At 45.5% G+C, this 20,924-nt stretch overlaps 1 protein-coding gene across 1 annotated transcript in view; it reads right to left on the bottom strand.

Moving 5' to 3' along the window:
- Positions 1–20,924, bottom strand: part of LOC125424419 (NT-3 growth factor receptor-like) — a 259,041-nt gene that overhangs the window by 78,167 nt on the left and 159,950 nt on the right. Inside the window, 1 exon segment of the mRNA XM_048481646.1 lies at positions 4,563–4,631. Coding sequence (XP_048337603.1) covers positions 4,563–4,631 — 69 coding nt within the window.

The raw sequence follows: 20,924 nt of genomic DNA on the forward strand, positions 1-20,924 counted from the left end.
TTGGCAGCCCACAGTGAAATCCAGGTGAAATTCAATGCAACAACCCACCTGCATCTCGGCAGCTATTAGCCAGCATGGTGTAGTGGTTAAGAGCAGTGGACTCTAATCTGGAGAACTGGGTTCAATTCCTCACTCCTCCACACGAAGCCTGCTGGCAACCTTGGGCTAGGCACAGTTCTCTCAGAACTCTCTCAGCCCATACAGAAACAGGCAATGGCAAACTTCCTCTGAATGGCTCTTTCCTTGAAAGCATAGGACACAGTGTGGTACAGTGGTTAAGGGTGTCAATACTCTAATCTGGAGAACCAGGCTTGTTTCCCCACTCCTCCACACAAAAGCGTGCTGGGCGACCTTAGGCCAGTCATGGTTCTCTCAGAACTCTCTCATCCGTACCTACCAATGGGGAAGGGAAGGCAATTATAAGTCGCATTGAGTCTTGTTATGATAGAGAAATGTGGGTATAAAAACCAACTCTCCTTTTAGAGCCAGACAGGGCGTGCAGAGGTTGGACCTCCTATTAGCAGCAACGATCCATTCCAAATTCAGCATTTTAGTCCACCTTCTCCCCCCAAGGATGGGTGTTGCTTTATTTGTCTCATATTACTATCAATATTTTTTTCCATTTAACGACTCAACGGGGGGGGGAGGGACCTCACCAGTGATAACACATCGACTCCCACTTGAGGGACTGGTCTTTATTCTTCCATAAGTCACTTCTCACTTACAGCACTATTGATCACAGGTGAGGATGAACGGGATGTGCTTACAATCCTCTGGGAAGAACCCTACATAACATATATGGTTTTATTTCCAACACACAGCTATTTCTAAAACTCAACAAAACAGGTCACCAGGGCAGCGCTCCATTGATTTCATGTCCACTTATTCTTCTCTTGCAGTGTTGAATGCTTTATCTATAATTCAGGAAGCTGCAGACCCTCTGAACCCCCGAGGGAAACACGAGCCTATCTCGCAAGCCGTGGAAGGAAAGCGCCGCAGTTGTTCCTGGGAAGTTGGGTCAACAACTCTGCACTTCTACAGGCCTGCATAAATAGCACTGTGATGATGTGCAAACACGGGAGACCAGGTGCAGAGAGCATTGGGTTTCCAACCATCAATCCAGCATTCAAGAAAACCAATGTTGGTGGATCACACCCATGCAGTTGCCTTATCCTGAGTTAGATGACCGGTCTATAGAGATCAATTTTGGTTGTTGTGGGCTTTCCGGGTTGTGTGGCCATGGTCTGGTTGATCTTGTTCCTAATGTTTCACCTGCATTTGTGGGTGGCATCTTCAGAGGCACATCACAGAGAGAAGTGGAACTTGCTGCGCAAAGGTTTGGTTGACTGCATTGTATTGCAGGTGGGGTTTTCAGTCCATTTACACTCATATTCGCATTTGCATTCCCTGCAGTAGCAACAGCATTGGTGAATGCAAAACCTGCGTCCGGGGGGAGTTCATTGTCCATACCTTTGCATAGCAAGTTCCACCCAAACACTTACTGATTGGTTCCCCACCTGGGGACATGACAATATATACCCCACTAAACATTCCTTCTCACTAGACACAGTGTGTAACAGACTTCCCTCTGTGATACACCTCTGAAGATGCCAGCCACAGATCAGGCAAAACATTAGGAACAAGATCTACCAGACCATGGCCACACAGCCCGGAAAGCCCACAACAACCAGTTGAGTCTGGCCATGAAAGCCTTTGACAATACAGAGATCAATATTGTCTACTCTGAGTAGGGGACAGTGTGGTGTGGTCATTAAGACACTAATTTGGAGAACTGGGTTTGATTCCCTACTCCTCCACATGACTCTAATCTGGAGAACCAGGTTCAATTCCCCCACTCCTTCACATGAGTGGCGGACTCTAATCTGGAGAAAAGGGTTTGATTCCCCACTCCTCCACATGAGCAGTAAACCCAAGTAAATATCGCAGAACTGAGCACATCTCGATTGCCCGTCTCAGTAAGTAGAATTGGAAAAATCCTTGGACTGGGAAATGGGAAAATCCTGGAAAGTCCCCTTTCTCTCCGTTCAGTATGCATTTGTTTGCTGTTAAGTTTAAAAAAGGCCGTTTCCGCATGGGCCAAAAACGGCGGCCACCAGGGGCTGCGATAAAACGCCACCCCAAGGCCGCCGTTTCGCTGGCGCTGCTAAACGCAGCCTTAAGCGCTGACTCCTGGCTGGCCCTTCCCTCCCTCCAGGGCTGCGTCAGGCCATCCTAAAAAACAACCCTTTAAAGGGTTGTTTTTGAGGGAAGGCAGGCGTCTTCCCGGCGGCCACGGTGCGAACAGTTAACCGCCGGGAATACAGCTGTTTCCCCTTCCCCGTCCCATTCTTATCCGCCTGGCTGTTGGTCGCCCTGCTGGCCTCCTAAGTCCTCTCCCTCGGCTGTCCTCCGACCCTGGAGGTCGGAGGGCAGCGTCGTGGCGGGGCTTAGGAAGGCCAACCGCAGGACGGCTCGACAGCGAGAGGTAAGTGGGACAGGGAAGGGGGAAGAGGCAGCTCTGTGCGGAGCCGCCTCTCCTGTGGCGGCTTCTGCTGGGGCCGCTCGCACACTTGCGTGCGAATGGCCTCCGCCCCCACGCCAGCAGAATTCTTGCTGGCGTGGGGGCGCATAGAGGCCCATGCGGAAACGGCTGAAGAATCACACAACTCAGGAGCACTCCTTGGCAACAGAACCCCCACACAGATCTCTACCAGAGAGGGTTAGAGGGTTAGGGTTAGACATGATTCACTGTCCTGCACCACAAATTACATAACCAATTATTATGAGTAGAATTAAAGACCTGAAGGACTGAGGAAAAAACCCAGAAGAAAAACACAGCAGACATACAACATCCTGCAGACGTTGTGAAAAGATCCATTTTGGCTTGTGTCTTCTCTGCGTAGACAAAAAAAAGTGTTGTCAGTCAAAGCAGGTTTTTCCCCCCCCCCGCCTGCTGCTCAATGGAGCTCTTGCCAGTTTCATAGTTGTACCTGCCATTTTCTCCCACTTGTGATTTTCCGTCTCATGCACCATGTGGTGAAGGTTTCCCATGGAGGTTTCTTCCTTTTGGAGCTCATCTGCATGCTATTACACTAAAAAGTACGTGAATTCCACTGTAAAAAATACATGAATAAAGTTGTTTTGTCTGGCAATCCCACACACGTATCACTCACTTTCCCTTTTTCTTGTTTTTGTTTTGAGGGAGATATCTGAGAAGCTATGACAACTCAAATATGCACATATTGGGTATCTCATGTTGTGCCATCATAGCTTTGCAGACATCTTCCTCAAAACAAAAAAAGGAAAAATGACCCGTGCAAAAAAAATTTATTCGTTCCACAGGCATATATACTCCACTTGCTTTACTACCATCAGATCCTCTGAAGATGCCAGCCACCAATTCAGGTGAAAAGTCAGGAGAAAATGCTACTGGAACACAGCCATACAACCCAGAAAACCCACAACACCCACAATTCATGTACTTTTTACAGTGAAATCAGTGTGCGGATGAGCCACAAGCAGATGAAAACTCCATGGGAAATCTTCACCAAATGGCGGAAGGAGGGGGCTCATGAAGAAAGCAGAAAATGGCAGGCGCAACTGCAACGGAAATGAAAGGAAGAATAATAAAGTGTCTCCTGCCTGCTTTTGTGACCACAGGCAAGCAAGAAAAATCTTCCACCAGTCTTCAGGGAAAAAGATCACTAGTTCAGTGATTTTTGAAAAAATCAGGTTGAGAGAAATAAAACATCCTGAAGATGTTTTGGCAGAGAGAGCTGTGCGAACTTCCTTCCCAAAATAATTTTTATAACATCCTCAAGATGTTATATTGATGCTGTGTGGAAAAGACCAATGATATGCAGGTTCATCAGTCTTCCAACCTTTCTCCCAATTGAGAAATTGAGAAAATTGGAGAAAGTGAAGCATTTTGGAGAAAAATTGAGAAATGGGCAGAGAGGGAAGAAAGGTTTTTTTTCCTGATTTTGATTAGATTCTCTCCCCTCCCGCAGCTTCACATATCTAGGCAGGGAAATATGCAATGCCAGGACTTGGTCAGTTTCTATGCCTTGTAACAGAAAGCAGATCACAATGTACAACTACCAGTTTCTGCAGCAGCTATGTGTTTATCATTTAGGGAAGCAGACCTTAATACACAACTACCAGTTTCTGCACTAGCTATGTTTTTATCTTTTAGGGAAGCAGATCTCAACACACAGCTATCAGTTTCTGCAGTAGCTGCGTGTTTATCTTTTAGGGAAGCGGATCTCAATGGACAGCTACCAGTTTCTGCAGTAGCTATGTGTTTTTCTTTTATGGAACAGATCTCAATGCACAACTACCAGTTTCTGCAGTAGCTATGTGTTTTTCTTTTACGGAACAGATCTCAATGCACAACTACCAGTTTCTGCAGCAGCTATGTGTTTTTCTTTTATGGAACAGATCTCAATGCACAACCAACTTCTGCAGTAGCTCCATGTTTATCTTTTTAGGGAATCAGTTCTACCCTTTACAAACCACTCCTTTCACCATTCCACAGCACCTGCTTTCAGACTCACACTTACAGTTCTGTAAGCCTCAAAGTCTTGAAGAGAAGCCATGACATCGTAGTCAGCCGGTTCCCAGAGAGGTTTCTGAAAATGAAGAAGAAAACGTATTTGCAGTAAATCATTATGTCTGCGCTGCAGTTTCCCAAGCCACTGAGTGAACATCACCAGTGCAAGCCAACACTGGCTAACCAATCAAAGAAGGAAGGACCTAATACAATATCAAGGTAAATCCAATCGAGAACGAACCGATACAAGCAAAATATAATGAGGATGAAAGGGAAAGAAGGCTAGGGATTGGAAGGTTCAATTGTAAGTGTGGTGGAAAATCTCTGCGGGTTCCTCCCAAAGGGCAACAGGTATATTTACAATATATAATCCTGTCAAGCAGAGTAATGAGCAGAAATGTGGATTGTGTGGCAAGTTAAATAAGAATAGTTATCTATCAAAAGACCGGCCATTTTACCTCAGAAGTTCATAAACATGAAGAGAACTTTACTTTAACGGAGAGAGAAAAATAAACAGTATACACATATCAACAAAGTATCACATATATATCATTACATTCACGGCTCATCGTTTGTTACAGTTTGGTTGTGATAGTAAGCTTATACAGTGAAAAGTCACTTTTACATAGCATTGGTTAGCAGTACACAGAGAAACTTCTTTTCTCTCAGCCAGTCAGGGAACAACAGAACTACCAACGTTTTTTAACTGTCACCTTTAGAATGTTCATGCAGGTTCCCAGAATTCCCTGTTGCTTGTGCTGCTGCTACATGCAAACAAGGCTGAAATTTTCAACACCTCCTGCCCCCACCTATACAACTGGCAGGAGACTTTCCTTGCTGGGGGAGAGGAGCTCACTTGCAACCTAATGCCATCTCCAACAATACACTGACATCACTCCCTGTGCACATGGAAGTGATGTCAGAGTATCACTGGGAACACTTTGGCCATTGGGCAGAACTCCATGGTTTAACTATGTGGCTTAACCCCAGAATTTTGCCCATGGGCCAGAACGTCCCCAGCATCCTCCAGTAACAAACTGACATTGCTTCAGCAGACACAAGATCTGACATTGGCACGTCAGGATATTGCCAATGCCTCTCTGCTGTCCTACAATTTTTCCCCTTGCTGGCCAATTGAGCAGCTTGCTAAACCTAACACCAATTAACATGGGAAGGATTTGGTCAAATTGTAGTCAGCCATGATGACTTTTGGTCAAAATCATGACTTAACAGGTGTATTTTCATAGCTCTGTCAGGTGCTTCAGAAACTCCACATTTGGCAGTATGGTGTAGTGATAAAAAGAAGGTGGATTATACTCTGGAGAACTGGGTTTGATTCCCCATTCCTCCACCTGAGTGGCAGAGGCTTATCTGGAGAACCAGATGTGTTTCTGCACTCCTACATTCCTGCTGGGTGACCTTGGGCTAGACACAGTTCTTCGGAGTTCTCTCAGCCCCACCTACCTCGCAAGGTGTCTGTTGTGGGGAGGGGAAGGGAAAGGATCTTGTAAGCCACCTTAAGTGTCCTTACAGGGGAGAAAGGTGGGGTATAAATTTAAAAAAAACCAAGACAAACCAGAGGGGTTATTCCCAAAACTGAACATTATATTATTATGATTATTACCTTCAATAACGATGAGGATCATGATCATTTTTAAAAAAGAAACAAATACAGACCATGGGCTGCATTCCCATGCTTAGCAATTACAGGAAAATTGCAGGAAAACTGCAGGAAAATGTGGGCGGGGTGACTCATTTGAACTGCCCGACCCATGAGAATAAAGAAGGGAGTGCTTTGTGCAGAGAGAAACTTTCACAGGATCTAAATTTGCCTGCTGCATTTTTGTGGCACAACATCCATCCAGGCTGCTGCCATGGCAACCCAAGACAACCTCTGAGCTGAGCTGACTTCTCCGCTCCAGCCGGGAAAGACAAGAAGAAAACAAAATGTGTGACATCCATCCAGGAAGTATTTACAAACAAACAGGTCTCTGACTTACCTGTGCTCTTTGCTAGGCCATTTGGCTTAGGAAACAGAAGACAGGGAAGAAGGACAAGGAAGGAGGAGGAGGAAGAGCAAGAGGAGGAAGAGGAAGGTGAGGAAGAAGAGGAAAAAGAAGAGGAAGAAGTTGACGATGATGAGGAAGAGGTATCTGGATTTATACCCCACTTTTCTCAACTGTAAGGAATTTCAAAATTGCTTACCAACTCTTCCCTTCCTCCACCCACAACAAACACCTTGTGAGGTAGGTGCTGAGAGAGTTCTGACTGTGACTGGCCCAAGGTCACCTTGGAGGCTTCATGTGGAAGAGTGGGGGGAATCAAACCCAATTCTCCAGAGCAGAATCTGCTGTTCTTAACCACTACACCATGCTGGTAGTAAATATATTAGCAGTAGTGTGTCCTTTTGCTGTTCAGTCAGTGATCAAATATACAAGATGACTGTTACGCATGCAGTTGTGAGCTGTGTTGACATGGTCTGGTGGTTTTGGCTCCTAATATTTCACCCACATCTGAAGCTGGTATTTTCAGAGGCCCTACATGGTTTCTCTCTAGTTGATTCCAGCTGTGAAAGCCCTCGACGATATACCATTATGCATCTTGGACCTCTTCCACACATGCAGAATAATGCACTTTCAATGCTCTTTCACAATTGTTTACAAGTGGATTTTGCTATTCCGCACAGTAAAATCCAGCTGCCAAGTGCATTGAAAGTGGATTGAAAGTGCATCATTCTGTATGTGTGGAAGAGGTCCAAGACGGTATATCGTCTATCTGTAATATGCAAGTTGCATGCTTGTACAGTTTCTTCACCCTACTTTGACATGCATGCCACTTTCCTTGACAGCAACTAACCCAAGATCATCCAGTTAGCTTTTGCAGCCAAGTACAATTCGAACCTGAGTCCCAGTCCAGCCATTACACTACACTGGTCTCATTGGGAGTAGGATACAGACAGCTAGAAACCGACATAAAGACTTGGCTCAGACACATCTCTGAGTCATTGTTTGGGGACTGGAAGGCACTAATTTAATTCAGTAACTTTCTGGTTTGGACAAACTGTACATTGGCCCCTTCCGCACATGCAGAATAATGCACTTTCAATCCACTTTCAGTGCACTTTGCAGCTGGATTTTACTGTGCAGAATAGCAAAATCCACTTGCAAACAATTGTGGAAGTGCACTGAAAGAGGCACAGTAAGATGGGTTGGTGGCATGGAGAAAAATACATTTTGCCTTGACATGCCTCTGAAGATGCCAGTCATAGAGGTGGATGAAATCTTCGGGGATGGGGCGGTATATTAAATTTGATGAATGAATGAATGAATGTTAGGAGCAAAAAGTACCACATCATGGCCCCACAGCCCAGAAAACCCACAACAGTCAGTTGGTGAATTTGTGTGAGTGAGTGAGTGAGTGAGTGAGTGAGTGAGTGAGTGAGTGAGTGAGTGAGTGAGTGAGTGAGTGAGTGAGTGAGTGAGTGAGTGAGTGAGTGAGTGAGTGAGTGAGTGAGTGAGTGAGTGAGTGAGTGAGTGAGTGAGTGAGTGAGTGAGTGGGAAAGATTTTGAAGCACAAATAAAAAAAAATTTGAAAACAAAAGAAACCAGAGAGCTTGTTGCATAAAATGTGAAGGCAAACGGAGAAAAGTTTGACATTTCCTCTGAAACAAGCCAAAATGACACCTCCCCAAGAGGGGAAGAAACAGACGTGGGCGCACTTTATTGCTTCAAGGGGAGAAAAATGAAGAAGCAAGTTTCCTGCATCCTCCGCCTAAGTGAAAATAGTGAGTGGGTCAGTAGAGAGAGCAACCAATAAAAGAAAGACAAAAGGAGCAGATCAGAGTCAGGGTAAAGAAGGGAATACTCTTGCTGGATGCTGCCTTCTTTCACAAAGGTCAGGGTTTGCTACATTAAGCAGAAATGTCACAGGGAAAAAAAGTTGGTTCTAAAAGAGGAAAAGAACACACGTTTGCAAGTTTTCTACATAAACACGGAATCAAAAATAGCACAATTGTGCCGGTGCCATTTCAGCCAAGTGGAATGGAAGAAAGGAAATGGATTCTTCTTTCTATCGAAAGGGAAAATTAACAAGGAAAGGGTTTCCCATGGTTGCCTTTACACTTACAGAGCTGCCTTCCTCGCAGGCAGAGTGCTGGTCTATCGAAGTCACTATTTCCACTGTGATTGGGACTTTCCGGGATCACAGGCAGAGGTCTCAACCCAATCAGATCTCTCCAACTGAAAATGTCTGGGATTGAACATAGGAACTTCTGCATGCAGTGTAGATGCGGGCTGTTGACCTCACCTGGAATATTGTGTACAGTTCTGGGCACCGCAATTCAAAAAGGATATTGACAAGCTGGAACTGGCCCAGAGGAAGGCAACCAAAATGGTAAAAGGCCTGGATTTCATTCCCTACAAGGAGATGCTTAGGGAGTTGGGGATGTTTAGTCTGGAGAAGCGTAGGTTAAGGGGTGGCATGATAGCCATGTTTAAATATTGGAAGGGTTGTCATGTCAAAGAGAGAACAAGTTTGTTTTCTGCTGCCTCAGAGATTAGTGAAAAGAAGAAAACTTGTACCAACCAGGCTACAATAATTACGTCAAAAATTTGTTCTCCCACTGGAGTAGCAATTTACTTATAAGTAACCAAAATAATTTTACAACACAATAACAAGATGACACAAAAATAACAGCTAGCCAGATTCTAGATAATTAACTAGCCTCATTAAATATCAAGGCTGTTCTGAAAAGAAACAAAATAAAGACTTGTTACAAAAAATTACAGTTACATGTGAAACTAAATTCCAAAACATGAAAATACTTACAAAGGCAGGTCAAGGTTTTTCAAAAGTACAAGAGATATAGGATGGGTGACACCTGGCTTGACAACACTACATGCGAAAGAGATCTGGGAGTCTTAGTAGACCATAAACTAAATATGAGTCAGCAGTGTGATGCAGCGGCCAAGAAAGCCAATGCCATTCTGGGTTGTATCAATAGGAGTATAGTGTCAAGATCGAGAGATGTAATAGAGATGTACCTCTCTATTCTGCATTGGTTAGACTTCACCTGGAATATGGTGTACAGTTCTGGGCACGGCAGTTCAGGGGGGATATTGACAGGCTGGAGCGGATCCAGAGGAGGGCAACCAAAATGGAAAAGGGTCTGAAGTCCATGCCCTATGAAGAGAGGCTTAGGGAGCTGGGAATGTTTAGTCTGGAGAAGCAAAGGTTAAGGGGGGACATGATAACCATGTTTAAATATTTGAAGGGATGTCATGTCGAAGAGGGAGCAAGCTTGTTTTCTGCTGCCTCAGAGACTAGGACACGGAGTAATGGATTCAAGGTGAAGGAAAAGAGATTCCACCTAAACATTAGGAAGAACTTCCTGACCATCAGGGCTGTTCAACAGTGGAATTCACTGCCTCGGAGAGTGGTGGCGTCTCCTATGGAGGTTTTTAAATAAAGGCTGGATCAGCATATGTCGGGAGTGTTTTGATTGTGTGTTCCTGTGTTGCAGGGGGTTGGATGGTGGCCCTTGTGGTCTCTTCCAACTCTATGATTCTATGTTGTGAGTTTTCCTGGCTGTGTGGCCCTGATCTGGCCGTTTTTGTTCCTAATGTTTCACCTACACCTGTGGCTGGCATCTTCAGAGGCCTGTCACGATGAGACGTGGCACACACACTCTTTGGCATATACATCTCACAGTGACATGCCTCTGAAGATGCCAGTCACAGATGGCTGAATGGGGGACTCCTGGCACCAGAGATTCCGCACTTTACTGGAATCGAGCTGAGTTCGAGCGTGGTTCCCTGAAAAAGTAGTAGTTCCCAACTGGAGTCGGAAATTTGACCGTTACACGGGGCGAAGCTGGTACAAAACCACGTCGATCCCAGTGGTTGTGCGGAGCACTTAGGTCGAACGCAGTGAGGTATAATATCAAAGAGTCCACCTTCCGAAGTGGCCATTTTCTTCGAGGAAGTTCCTCCCCTCCCCAAACTCTGCTCTTTGCTCTTCCCCAGGCCCCCTCTCTCTTCAGACTCCACCCCCAAAATCTCTGGGTATTTCCTAACCCAGAGCTGGTATCCCTATCTATACATTCCCCCGTTGCATTTCTTTCAAGGAACTGGCCAAAGGGGCAGACTGGGAGGCAAAAATGGCCTCAAAAAGGGTCCTGACCCTCAGTCTGCCAGGGCTCCATCCTCCAATGGAAGGGTCAGAGAAGGAAGAAGAGCCCGCCCTCAGTACCCAACAGGGAGAAGAAGGGAAGGAGCAGGGTCAGTGTGTGGTGTAGTGGTTAAGGGCAGGTGGACTCTCATCTGGAAAAACAGGTTTGATTCCTCACTCCTCCATTTGAGTGGCAGAGGCTTATCTGGTGAACCAGAGTGTTTCCGCAGTCCTACATTCCTTCTGGGTGATCTTGGGCTAGTCACAATTCTCTCCCAACTCTCTCAGGCCCACCTACCTCAAAGGTATCTGTTGTGGGGAAAGGAAGGGAAAGGAGCTTGTAAGCTACCTTGAGTCAGCTTACAGGAGAGAAAGGTGGGGTATAAATCCAAATAATAACAACAATAATTCTTCTTCTTCCTTCTCTTCCTCCTCCTACAAATTCTGCTGAGCTCACACCCCATCACTGGGGGTGGAAGGCTTGTGGAAGCCACAGATGGTCTGTTGTCTTCAGGGAAGAGGGGGCATGACAGGAGGCAGGGATTGCCAGCTGTTGCCTAGGGGCAGTGGTTCCTACCCATCTAGACTTGGGGTCATTGTGACCCCCACAGGGAGCAGCCCCCTGGTCTATTGGTCTTCTGGGACTTCCCCTAGTGGCCAAACGGCCAATTTGCCCTTGCTGGCAAAACGCAGCCAAAGACCCAAAGCCGTACTCTTATCGACTGCAGACTTGAAAGTAGCGTTTCTTTTTAAAATGCCGTTTAATGATTTTAGGATTGTCTCCTCGCTGAACTCCTCGAGGCAGTTCACAAAAATGAGACAGTCTACCGCTGAGGCGTTAAAATGATGGATGGCAGCATCCATGTATTCCAGTGACTATTCTGCAAACAGTTATGTGGGAAGAGGAGAAAATCCTACCAAACTGAATTCGGCAGGAGATTCCAGGAGGGGTGGGAGGTTTCAGAGGGAGACCTATTGGTGCCCTGCCCTGAGAAGCAAGGTCTGTTCCACCAAGTACGGGACAGAAAAAGCAGACCACCAAGACTAAGAGAAATGAGGACAAATTGGCCAACATCTGGAGGAACCGGGTTTGATTCCCAGCTCTGCTGCCTGAGCTGTGGAGGCTTATCTGGGGAATTCAGATTAGCCTGTACACTCCCACACACGCCAGCTGGGTGACCTTGGGCTAGTCACAGCTTCTCGGAGCTCTCTCAGCCCCACCTACCTCACAGGGTGTTTATTGTGAGGGGGGAAGGGCAAGGAGATTGTCAGCCCCTTTGAGTCTCCTGCAGGAGAGAAAAGGGGGATATAAATCCAAACTACTCCTCCTCCTCCTCCTCCTCTGCAATTGATGCAGATTTCCGGATTCTACCAGAAGAAGAAGAAAAGTTTGGGTTTATATCCTACCTTTCTCTCCTGTAAGGAGATTCAAGGCGGCTTACAAACTCCTTTTCCTTCCTCTCCCCGCAACAGACACCTTGTGAGGTAGGTGGGGCTGAGAGAGTTTTTGAGAGAACTGTGACTAGCCCAAGGTCATCCAGCAGGCTTCATGTGGAAGAGCAGGAAACAAATCCAGATAAGAGTCCACTGCTCATGTGGAGGAGTGGGCAATTGAACCTAGTTATCCAGATTCGAGGCTACCTGCTCTTAACCACTACACTACACTGGTTCTCTAGCTAAATTTGAGCATGCATAACAGTGAACACACAGGCTGTCTTACACTGATTCAAGATATGGCAATAATACAGTCTGTATCCAATGGCCACAATGTGAAATAAACAATTTCATAAAGAATAGTTTACATAGTAAGATATACAGAATTTCATACATTTATAATCAATTTGGAAATAAGTACACGAATGTACAAGATAGCATTTCATACATCACTTGCTGTTTCAAAATAAACACAAAAGGTGGGGCTATTTAATCTCCATTACTGGTTAACCTTGTTATGCCTTCTCAGTTTACAATTAATTGATTTTACAATCAAAAATTCTCCTATGGACCCTCTTTGTAACAATCTCTCTCCTGAAATATTTACAGCTAACAGTTCTCAACAAGAGGGCCATATACTGATTCAAGCCATCATTCCACAAGGGTCAATATTCTCAGACGAGCAGAAGATCCCCTACACTTCACCTACTTGCTGATCCTGTTAACTGGTCCAGAGGAAGGCAACCAAAATGGTAAAAGGCCTGGATTTCATGTCCTACGAGGAGAGGCTTAGGGAGTTGGGGATGTTGGGGAGAAGCGCAGGTTAAGGGGTCCTGTTAACTGGAAATGCCAAGCTCTGAACCGGTGGCCTTCTGCGTGCAAATAGGTCCTTCTATTGAGCCGTATTCCATCCTCACTATTACCCTAACAATGCAACACCATAGAATCCACAGGTTCGGGAATCTCAGTACTCTATTAAACTAATTTCCTTCTTTGCTTTGTCAAGCAAGTAAAATAAATGTGTGTCAACCAAAAGGCCTGTAAACATCACCAGCTTCGCTAAAATAGAAGAGGAGTATGGGTTTATATCCCTATTTTCTCAACTGTAAGGAGTCTCAAAGCAGCTTACAAACTCCTTCCCTTCCTCTCCCCACAACGGATACCTTGTGAGGTATGTGGGGGCAAGAGAGTTCTGAGATAACTGTGACTGGCCTAAGGTCACCCAGCAGGTTTCATATGAAAGACTGGGGAAACAAACCTCATTTGCCAGATTAGAGACTGCATCTCTTAACCACTACGCCGCGATGGCTCTCAGGCTTAATAGCCACCCCCACCAAAAAAAAACCCTCCTCTTGCTTCAATTGCCCATAAAACAGTCAATTACATTTGGGGGAAAATACTTCTTTTTTATTAAGAAAATAACACACGAAGTCACAAACATCTCGGCAAGATTAAATGAAATGTAAGTGTTCGCATTCAGATAATACCTTCTGGACATAAAATCAATAGAAGGTTCCCAGAATACTAAAAAAGTCGCTGTTGATTCTCATCCCAATTTCATAGCTGAATATGGTATGGCATTTCTGCCACACTGCAGATCTTAACAAGCTGTTTTTTAAACAATGGTATCTTTGCTTGGAACTATTTAGCCTGCAGTAAGCATGTTCTATCTATACAAGCTCAACAATGGTTATTATGGCTGGGTGACCTTGGGCTAGTCACAGCTTGTCAGAGCTCTCTCAGCCCCACCTACCTCACAGGGTGTTTGTTGTGAGGGGGAAAGGGCAAGGAAATTGTAAGCCCCTTTGAATCTCCTGCAGGAGAGAAAGGGTGGATATAAATCCAAACTCCTCTTCTTTTTCACCCCCCAAACTCCCAGTAACACTACCGGTGAGTCAAAAGATATCGAATAACCAATCTTGACCAGTCATTCGTCCAAAAAAGCTACAGTTTTGGGACAATACCATCATATAACGGGGATGGGTATTAAGATGTATGGAGTTTATATATTTAATTGTATTTGTATATTTGTGTTGTGAACCGCCCTGAGCCCTCCGGGGGAGGGCGGTATACAATTAATTAATTAGTTAGTTAATTAATTAATAAATAATGAGAATGATGAGAATGATGATAATGATGATGATGATGATGATAATGATAATGATAATAATATCCTGCCCAAAGAAGAGCTTTTACTTTAGCACGCATGAATGCTTTTCCTTCCAGTGTCCTCTCTGGTAGATGTTTACATATCCCTATCTTGAGAGACTAAGACCATGAGGGGCTGGGACTCCTGATTTGCTAACTCACATTATTCTAGAATGCCATTTATTTGCTGAGCCCCGTCATATATTTCTTTCACCCTTATAACGGAGAAAATGTTCCTTTAATAATGCTCAGAAAATTCTGCTCCTATTGTCAGGCTCTTAATAAGATCTCCGTTTTAGTAGCTAAATTTTTATTAATACTGTTCATCTTTGATAAATAAGGGTCTTCTTCCCTACATTCCGGTCTAATGTATTAATTGATTATGTGCTATTTTAATTGGTTGAGTTATTTTATCTATATTGTAGGTTAAAATTTATATGAATATTTTATTTTATTATATGGAATACCATGACTGGATGTTATTTATAGAGATTATTTTGTTATTCATTGTATACGTTATACTCATTTTGTGTATTTGAATTCTGCCTATTAAAGGTCACAGGAACTAGGAACCAGGAACTATCATATATGTATTTTTTTAAAAAAAACGAACCTCTGCTTAACATGTGCCAGATCTCCCCTGACCACCAACAGAAGATGGAGGAATAGTGTTGCCAGACCCAGGTGGGAAACTCCTGGGGATTTGGGGATGGAACCTGGAAAGGATGGGGACCTCAGTGGGACACAATGCCACAGAATCCGCCCTCCAAAGTAGCCACGTTCTCCACAGCATCTGACCTCCATAGTCTGGAGATGAGCTTCTAAGAGATTCAGCAGGTTCACACCACTTCAGCAGAACCGGTTGTTCAAATGGTGCTTGTAAACAACCATGTGTTAAATTATTTGAATCCCACCCCTGGAACCAGTTGTTAAAATATTTGAATCCCACCACTGCTGGCATCCAGGAGCAGCAGTGGCGTAAGAGGTTAAGAGCTCGTGTATCTAATTGGGAGGAACTGGGTTTGATTCCCAGCTCTGCCACCTGAGCTGTGGAGGCTTATCTGGGGAATTCAGATTAGCCTGTGCACTCCCACACATGCCAGCTGGGTGACCTTGGGCTAGTCACAGCTTCTTGGAGCTCTCTCAGCCCCACCTACCTCACAGGGTATTTTTTGTGAGGGGGGAAGGGCAAGGAGATTGTAAGCCCCTTTGAGTCTCCTGCAGGAGAGAAAGGGGGATATAAATCCAAACTCCTCCTCCTCCTCCTCCTCCTTCTTCATCCCTAACATGTGCTATCACAAAAAATACCAGATCCTGTTTTCAAACTTCCCCAGTTTCATGAGGTTCTAGACCAGAGATGCCATGTCCACTGGACAATCACTGTCCTCCAGCCTGGTTGGTGGAAGTGAAAGGCAAACCCCTCCTCCTTCTGCCAACCAATAGGAATTGACTATGCAATGCTCAATCTGATGCGACATGGAGTCTGATTCCGTGTAAGATAGCTTCATATGTTCACAGATCTTGTCTGTTCTGGATGGCAGTGGCTCTCTGGCATTCCGTGGGAGGTTTTCCATGTCACCAGCTCCCTGGTCACTTGGACTGGAGATTTCACAGATGGAACCTGAGACCTACATGCAAAGAAGATTTTCTTCCACACAGCCCTGTTGCTTTCCTTTAGGACTTGGAGGAACAACGCACTATGTTACTACAAGCATATTTGTCATTTGCCTCATTTCTTTATTTATTTGGTTTGTCCGTTTGATTTGTTCATTTGGTTGGTTTCATTTGTTTGGTTGGTTCGTTCGGGTGGTTCACTCAGTTGGTTCATTCATTCAGTTGGGTCATTCATTCAGTTAATTGGTCGGTCGGTTTTATGTGTCACTCGTGTCTTTGCGAACTCAAGATAGCTTACAGCATTTAGCAATAAAAACCGTAAATGCATTAAAACCTAATGTAAAACCTATGGCGGATAAAAAAAACTATGTACAGGAGGGAAGGAAAAGGCAGGAAAGAGTGGAAAAAGAGAAGAAGAAATAAGAAGAGTTGGATTTATATCCCCCCCCCTCTCTCCTGCAAGGAGGCTCAAAGGGGCTGACAATCTCCTTTCCCTTTCACCCTCACAATAAACACCTGGTGAGGTAGGTGGGGCTGTAAGCCCTTTTGAGTCTCCTTACAGGAAAGGACGATATCAATCCAACTCTTCTTCTTCTTTGCACACAGTTTGGTTTTCTCAATATAGTTAAAAAGTAAAAGAAAATAATGGAAGCAGAAGGTGCACAGTGCCTTGGGCATGGGATCACCTACAATTTATCCCTGTCACAACTGAGCTGCCAGTGGAGACCAGGGTGGCTCGGCAGAACAAGCTCTTTGCGCCAATGTGTGTTTGTTGGCACTTTATTTAAAGCTGCTGACGTTTACGAAGGAGGGTCCTCCTTGGTGAAATCCTGAACAACTGGAATTTAGCAGGAAGAGGAAAGACATGTTTGACTTGCCTTCAATTAAGCACCAAGAGAAAAGGCTCTGCTCTTAGAAGCACTTTTTTATCTGGCTAAATGAAGGCAGATGTCTCATTAAGGACACTTACAAACAAGCGCTTTTGTAATTAAACTGCAAGCTATATGATTGTGATAAGGTCAATGATACTCCTGCTGGAAAGGGGACTTTTGGCTATCATTCCCTTACGCATGGGTCTCCGCTTCCGTCAAGCACACCACCCCTAAACAGCTGCATTTACCTTCAAGCTTGACATCTGGGAAATGGTCTTGATACATTTTAATAATGTTCCCGGCAACAAACATCCTGATCCACAGGATTTGCCACATGCCATCGCCAAGGAAAGCAAGCGCGCCCAGCATAAATTGGAGCTGAAATACATCCTTGACTATATTCCCGGGGGTTACAATTCACAATCCCATTGGATTGGGTCTGCTCAGGGCCGCTGCCCACCTTCGTAAATCAAGACACTCCCTGAAAACACCCACACTGTGCCACAGAGAGCAATACATCTCACAATGACATGACTGTAAAGATGCCAGTCAAAAATGCGGGCAAAATGTTAAGGAGCAAAAACTACAAGGAGGAGGAGGAGGAGGAGAAAGAGGAGGAGAAGAAGTTTGGCTTTATATCCCCCTTTCTTCTGTAAGAGACTCAAAGAGCTTATAATCTCCTTTTGCTCCCCACCCCACCCCCCACAACAAACGCCCTGTGAGGTGGGTGGGGCTAAGAGAGCTCCAAAGAACTGTGACTAGCCCAAGGTCACCCAGCTGGGATGTATTGGAGTGCACAAGCTAATCTGGTGAACCAGATAAGCCTCCACAATTCAAGTGGCAGAGTGGGGAATCAAACCCAGTTCTCCAGATTAGTGCTCTTAACCACTACACCACACTGGCTCTCGACAAAGGCGAAAACCATTACTTTCAGTAACACCATTCCTCTATGTTTAGAAGCACAAAACTAACCTCTATTGATATATACAATTCCCAGTTTGGTCCTTCCAGTTCCCTTTCCATACACAAACATAACCCCCTCGGCCCAGCCAACGTTGGCCCCTTGATTTTATTTGCAGAAGTCACATCATCACAATGCCAATGATTTGGATGACACTCTGGTATTTTAGCAAAAACTCTATGGTAGGAGCTGTTTAGTCTATAACTGTCTTCATTCAAGCAAAACCAAATACCCCCCTTCCCAACAAATCTGCTGAAATGATTCCGGGACATTCCTGCAGCATCAAATTAGCCCAAGAACAACCCCCCCCCCCCCCCCCCCGGTCATGGATCAGGCTCCGCAAATGTTAGCCTAAATTAAAATCTTCGACATTTTGGCCAGCCGTGGCTGAGACAAAAGCCACAGAAGTGCCTGGCATTGCCAAGCCTATTAGGAGTCTCCCGCTCTTCCATAACTTTCAAGCAGGGGGAAAGTGGATGAGTTAGCAGAACGGGTCTTGTCATTAAATTGATGAGCTGAGAGGTACATAGCTGCTGGCCATTCTCTCTGTGACTCACACAAGCTCTGCCAGAGTTCCTTCGGGTGACGGGGAGGAACAAAGACAGATTACTGTGTTATGTAAACAGGGAAAGAAAAAGGAGAGAAAGAACCCCTCTTTACAAGTGTTTGACTTGGGACACAGAGTCCCCCCTCAGAAGACAAATTCAATCCACATGGTATATGGAGAAAAGGGGCTTCACACCTTAGGGACACCATTTCTGCTTTCAAGGGGGCAAAATTTGTGGCAAAGATACCCAAGTATGCTATAGGAGAAATCCAACGCTCAAGATTTGATGAACAAGGAGGAAAAGGAGAAAGAGGAGGAGGAAGTTAGATTTATACCCCCTTTTTCCTCTCCTGTAAGGAGTTTCAAAGTGACTCACAAACTCCTTTCCTTCCTCTCCCCACAACAGACACCTTGTGAGTTGGGTGAGGCTGAGGTCGATTCCACACTTGGGTTATCGACCTAAGTTTGAGCTGCGTTCGACCTAAGTGCTCCGCACAACCACTGGGATCGATGTGATTTTGTATCAGCTTCGCCCCGTGTAACGGTCAAATTTCCGACTCCAGTTGGGAACTACTACTTTTTCAGGGAACCACGCTTGAACTCAGCTTGATTCCAGTAAAGTGCGGAATCTCTGGTGCCAGGAGTCCCCCATTCAGCCAATCACGGCTGAGTGTTTCGGGCATGCGTACAGCTGGCCAATCAAAAAACGCCACCTTCGTCCCTCCATTCCTGTGGCAGTTTTTTTATAACGTGTGTGGGGATAGACCAGGGGTAGGGAACCTGCGGCTCTCCAGATGTTCAGGAACTACAATTCCCATCAGCCCCTACCAGCATGGCCAATTGGCCATGCTGACAGAGGCTGATGGGAATTGTAGTTCCTGAACATCTGGAGAGCCGCAGGTTCCCTACCCCTGGGATAGACGGAACATGGCCATAGAACAGTAGCCAATTGGAACAGAGCGGCGAAGAGGCACAGGATGATTCCGCCCTCCGAGCTGGGATCAAGCTGGTTGCAGTGGGGAACAACAATGGCTTCGACCTAGGTTAGTACCCTTCTCAGGGAACTGGGTTGAACCTATTTTACTCGTGTGCGGAATCGCCCTGAGAGTTCTGAGGACTGTGACTGGCCTAAGGTCACCCAGCAGGCTTCATGGGGGGGGGGGGGGGGGGGGGGGGAAACAAATCCAGTTCACCAGATAAGAGTCTACCACTCATGTGGAGGCAAACCACTTCTGTTGAATCATATACCTTGAAAGCCCCTTTAGAAACATTGTAAGGTGGCTACAACTTGGAAGCACATTGTACATGCACGCACACCCAATCATCCAGAACTAGATATGAATTATATGCCTAAATACCACCTGAAAACATACAAAAATCTTACACATTTGAAAACTGACAGCAGAAAGCAAAGAGATGAAATTGTAGACAAAAATAGGGGGTGGGGGGATGGAGAAAGGGCACACATGCTTTTCCTAAGACCATCTGTTTCGGAGTCTTAACTATGCTTCACCTGTTGCAGTTTTTGTTCTGATTCTACTTGGCTGTTGGCTCTCTGCCCCCCCCCCCCCACATTTCATTATCTTTATCCCACTCCTCTTTCCTGCCAGCATCCCAACACTCTTCACAGGAAGTCCAGCAGATCCCCAGGAATGAGAGCTCATCTCCGGACAACAGAGATCGGTTTCCCTGGAGAAAATGGCTTCCCTGGAAGGTGGACTCTATCTCCAGGAGTCTCCCAACCTGGATCTGGCAACCTACCCCTACCTCAATATCTGTCAGGCGGCGCACGTGACATCAACCAGGGTCCTGGTTTCTACCATGGTAATAGGTTTTCCATACTGTCTGTTTCCTGCGGCCTTTGTGCTTTGTAACCTGTACTAATGTAGATTGCGCCCAAGCACCAGTTGGGCTGGTAACTGTTCCTATGGCCTTGAGAACTACCGGCTTTCACATTCCTGTTCTGTAATACCTTGCTTGATATCTCTGGGGGTGAAGAAGGAGGAGGAGGAGGAGGAAGAATTGGATTTATATTCCCCCTTACAAACTCCTTTTCCTTCCCCCCTCACAACAAACACCCTGTGAGGTAGGTGGGGCTGAGAGCGCTCCAAAGAACTGTGACTAGCCCAAGGTCACCCAGCTGGCGTGTGTTGGAGTGTACAGGTTAATCTGAATTCCCCAGATAAGCCTCCACAGCTCAAGCAGCAGAGCGGGGAATCAAACCCGGTTCCTCCAGATTAGAGTACACCTGATCTTAACCACTACACCACTGCTGCTTTTGTGAAGGAAAGGGGGGATTTTGGTGGGCATAAAAAGGGTGCTTGAGAAGCCATTCTTTAGAACGGGCTTCTTCTGATGCCATGCTGTCACCTGTCAATAAAGGCTTTTGATTGAAATCACCGAGTCCGATGTTGCTACAGATCCAGGGTGTGACAATACCCCACTGGTAGCTGGGGTGAGGGGAACACTAGGTTTCCCCCATTTGCTTCCTGACTCTTCTTTTGCACTCTCAGAATGTCCCTGCATTACCCCTCCTACCTTTACGCCGATACATTTGAGCAACTGCTTTCTTTATTCCCTTTTCCACCAGTCACGCTGCCTCCGGCCTCCCTCCATTGCCTGGCTTCA

The sequence above is a fragment of the Sphaerodactylus townsendi genome, linkage group LG17, assembly GCF_021028975.2.
Source record: "Sphaerodactylus townsendi isolate TG3544 linkage group LG17, MPM_Stown_v2.3, whole genome shotgun sequence".
NCBI classification, from domain to species: Eukaryota; Metazoa; Chordata; class Lepidosauria; order Squamata; family Sphaerodactylidae; genus Sphaerodactylus; species Sphaerodactylus townsendi.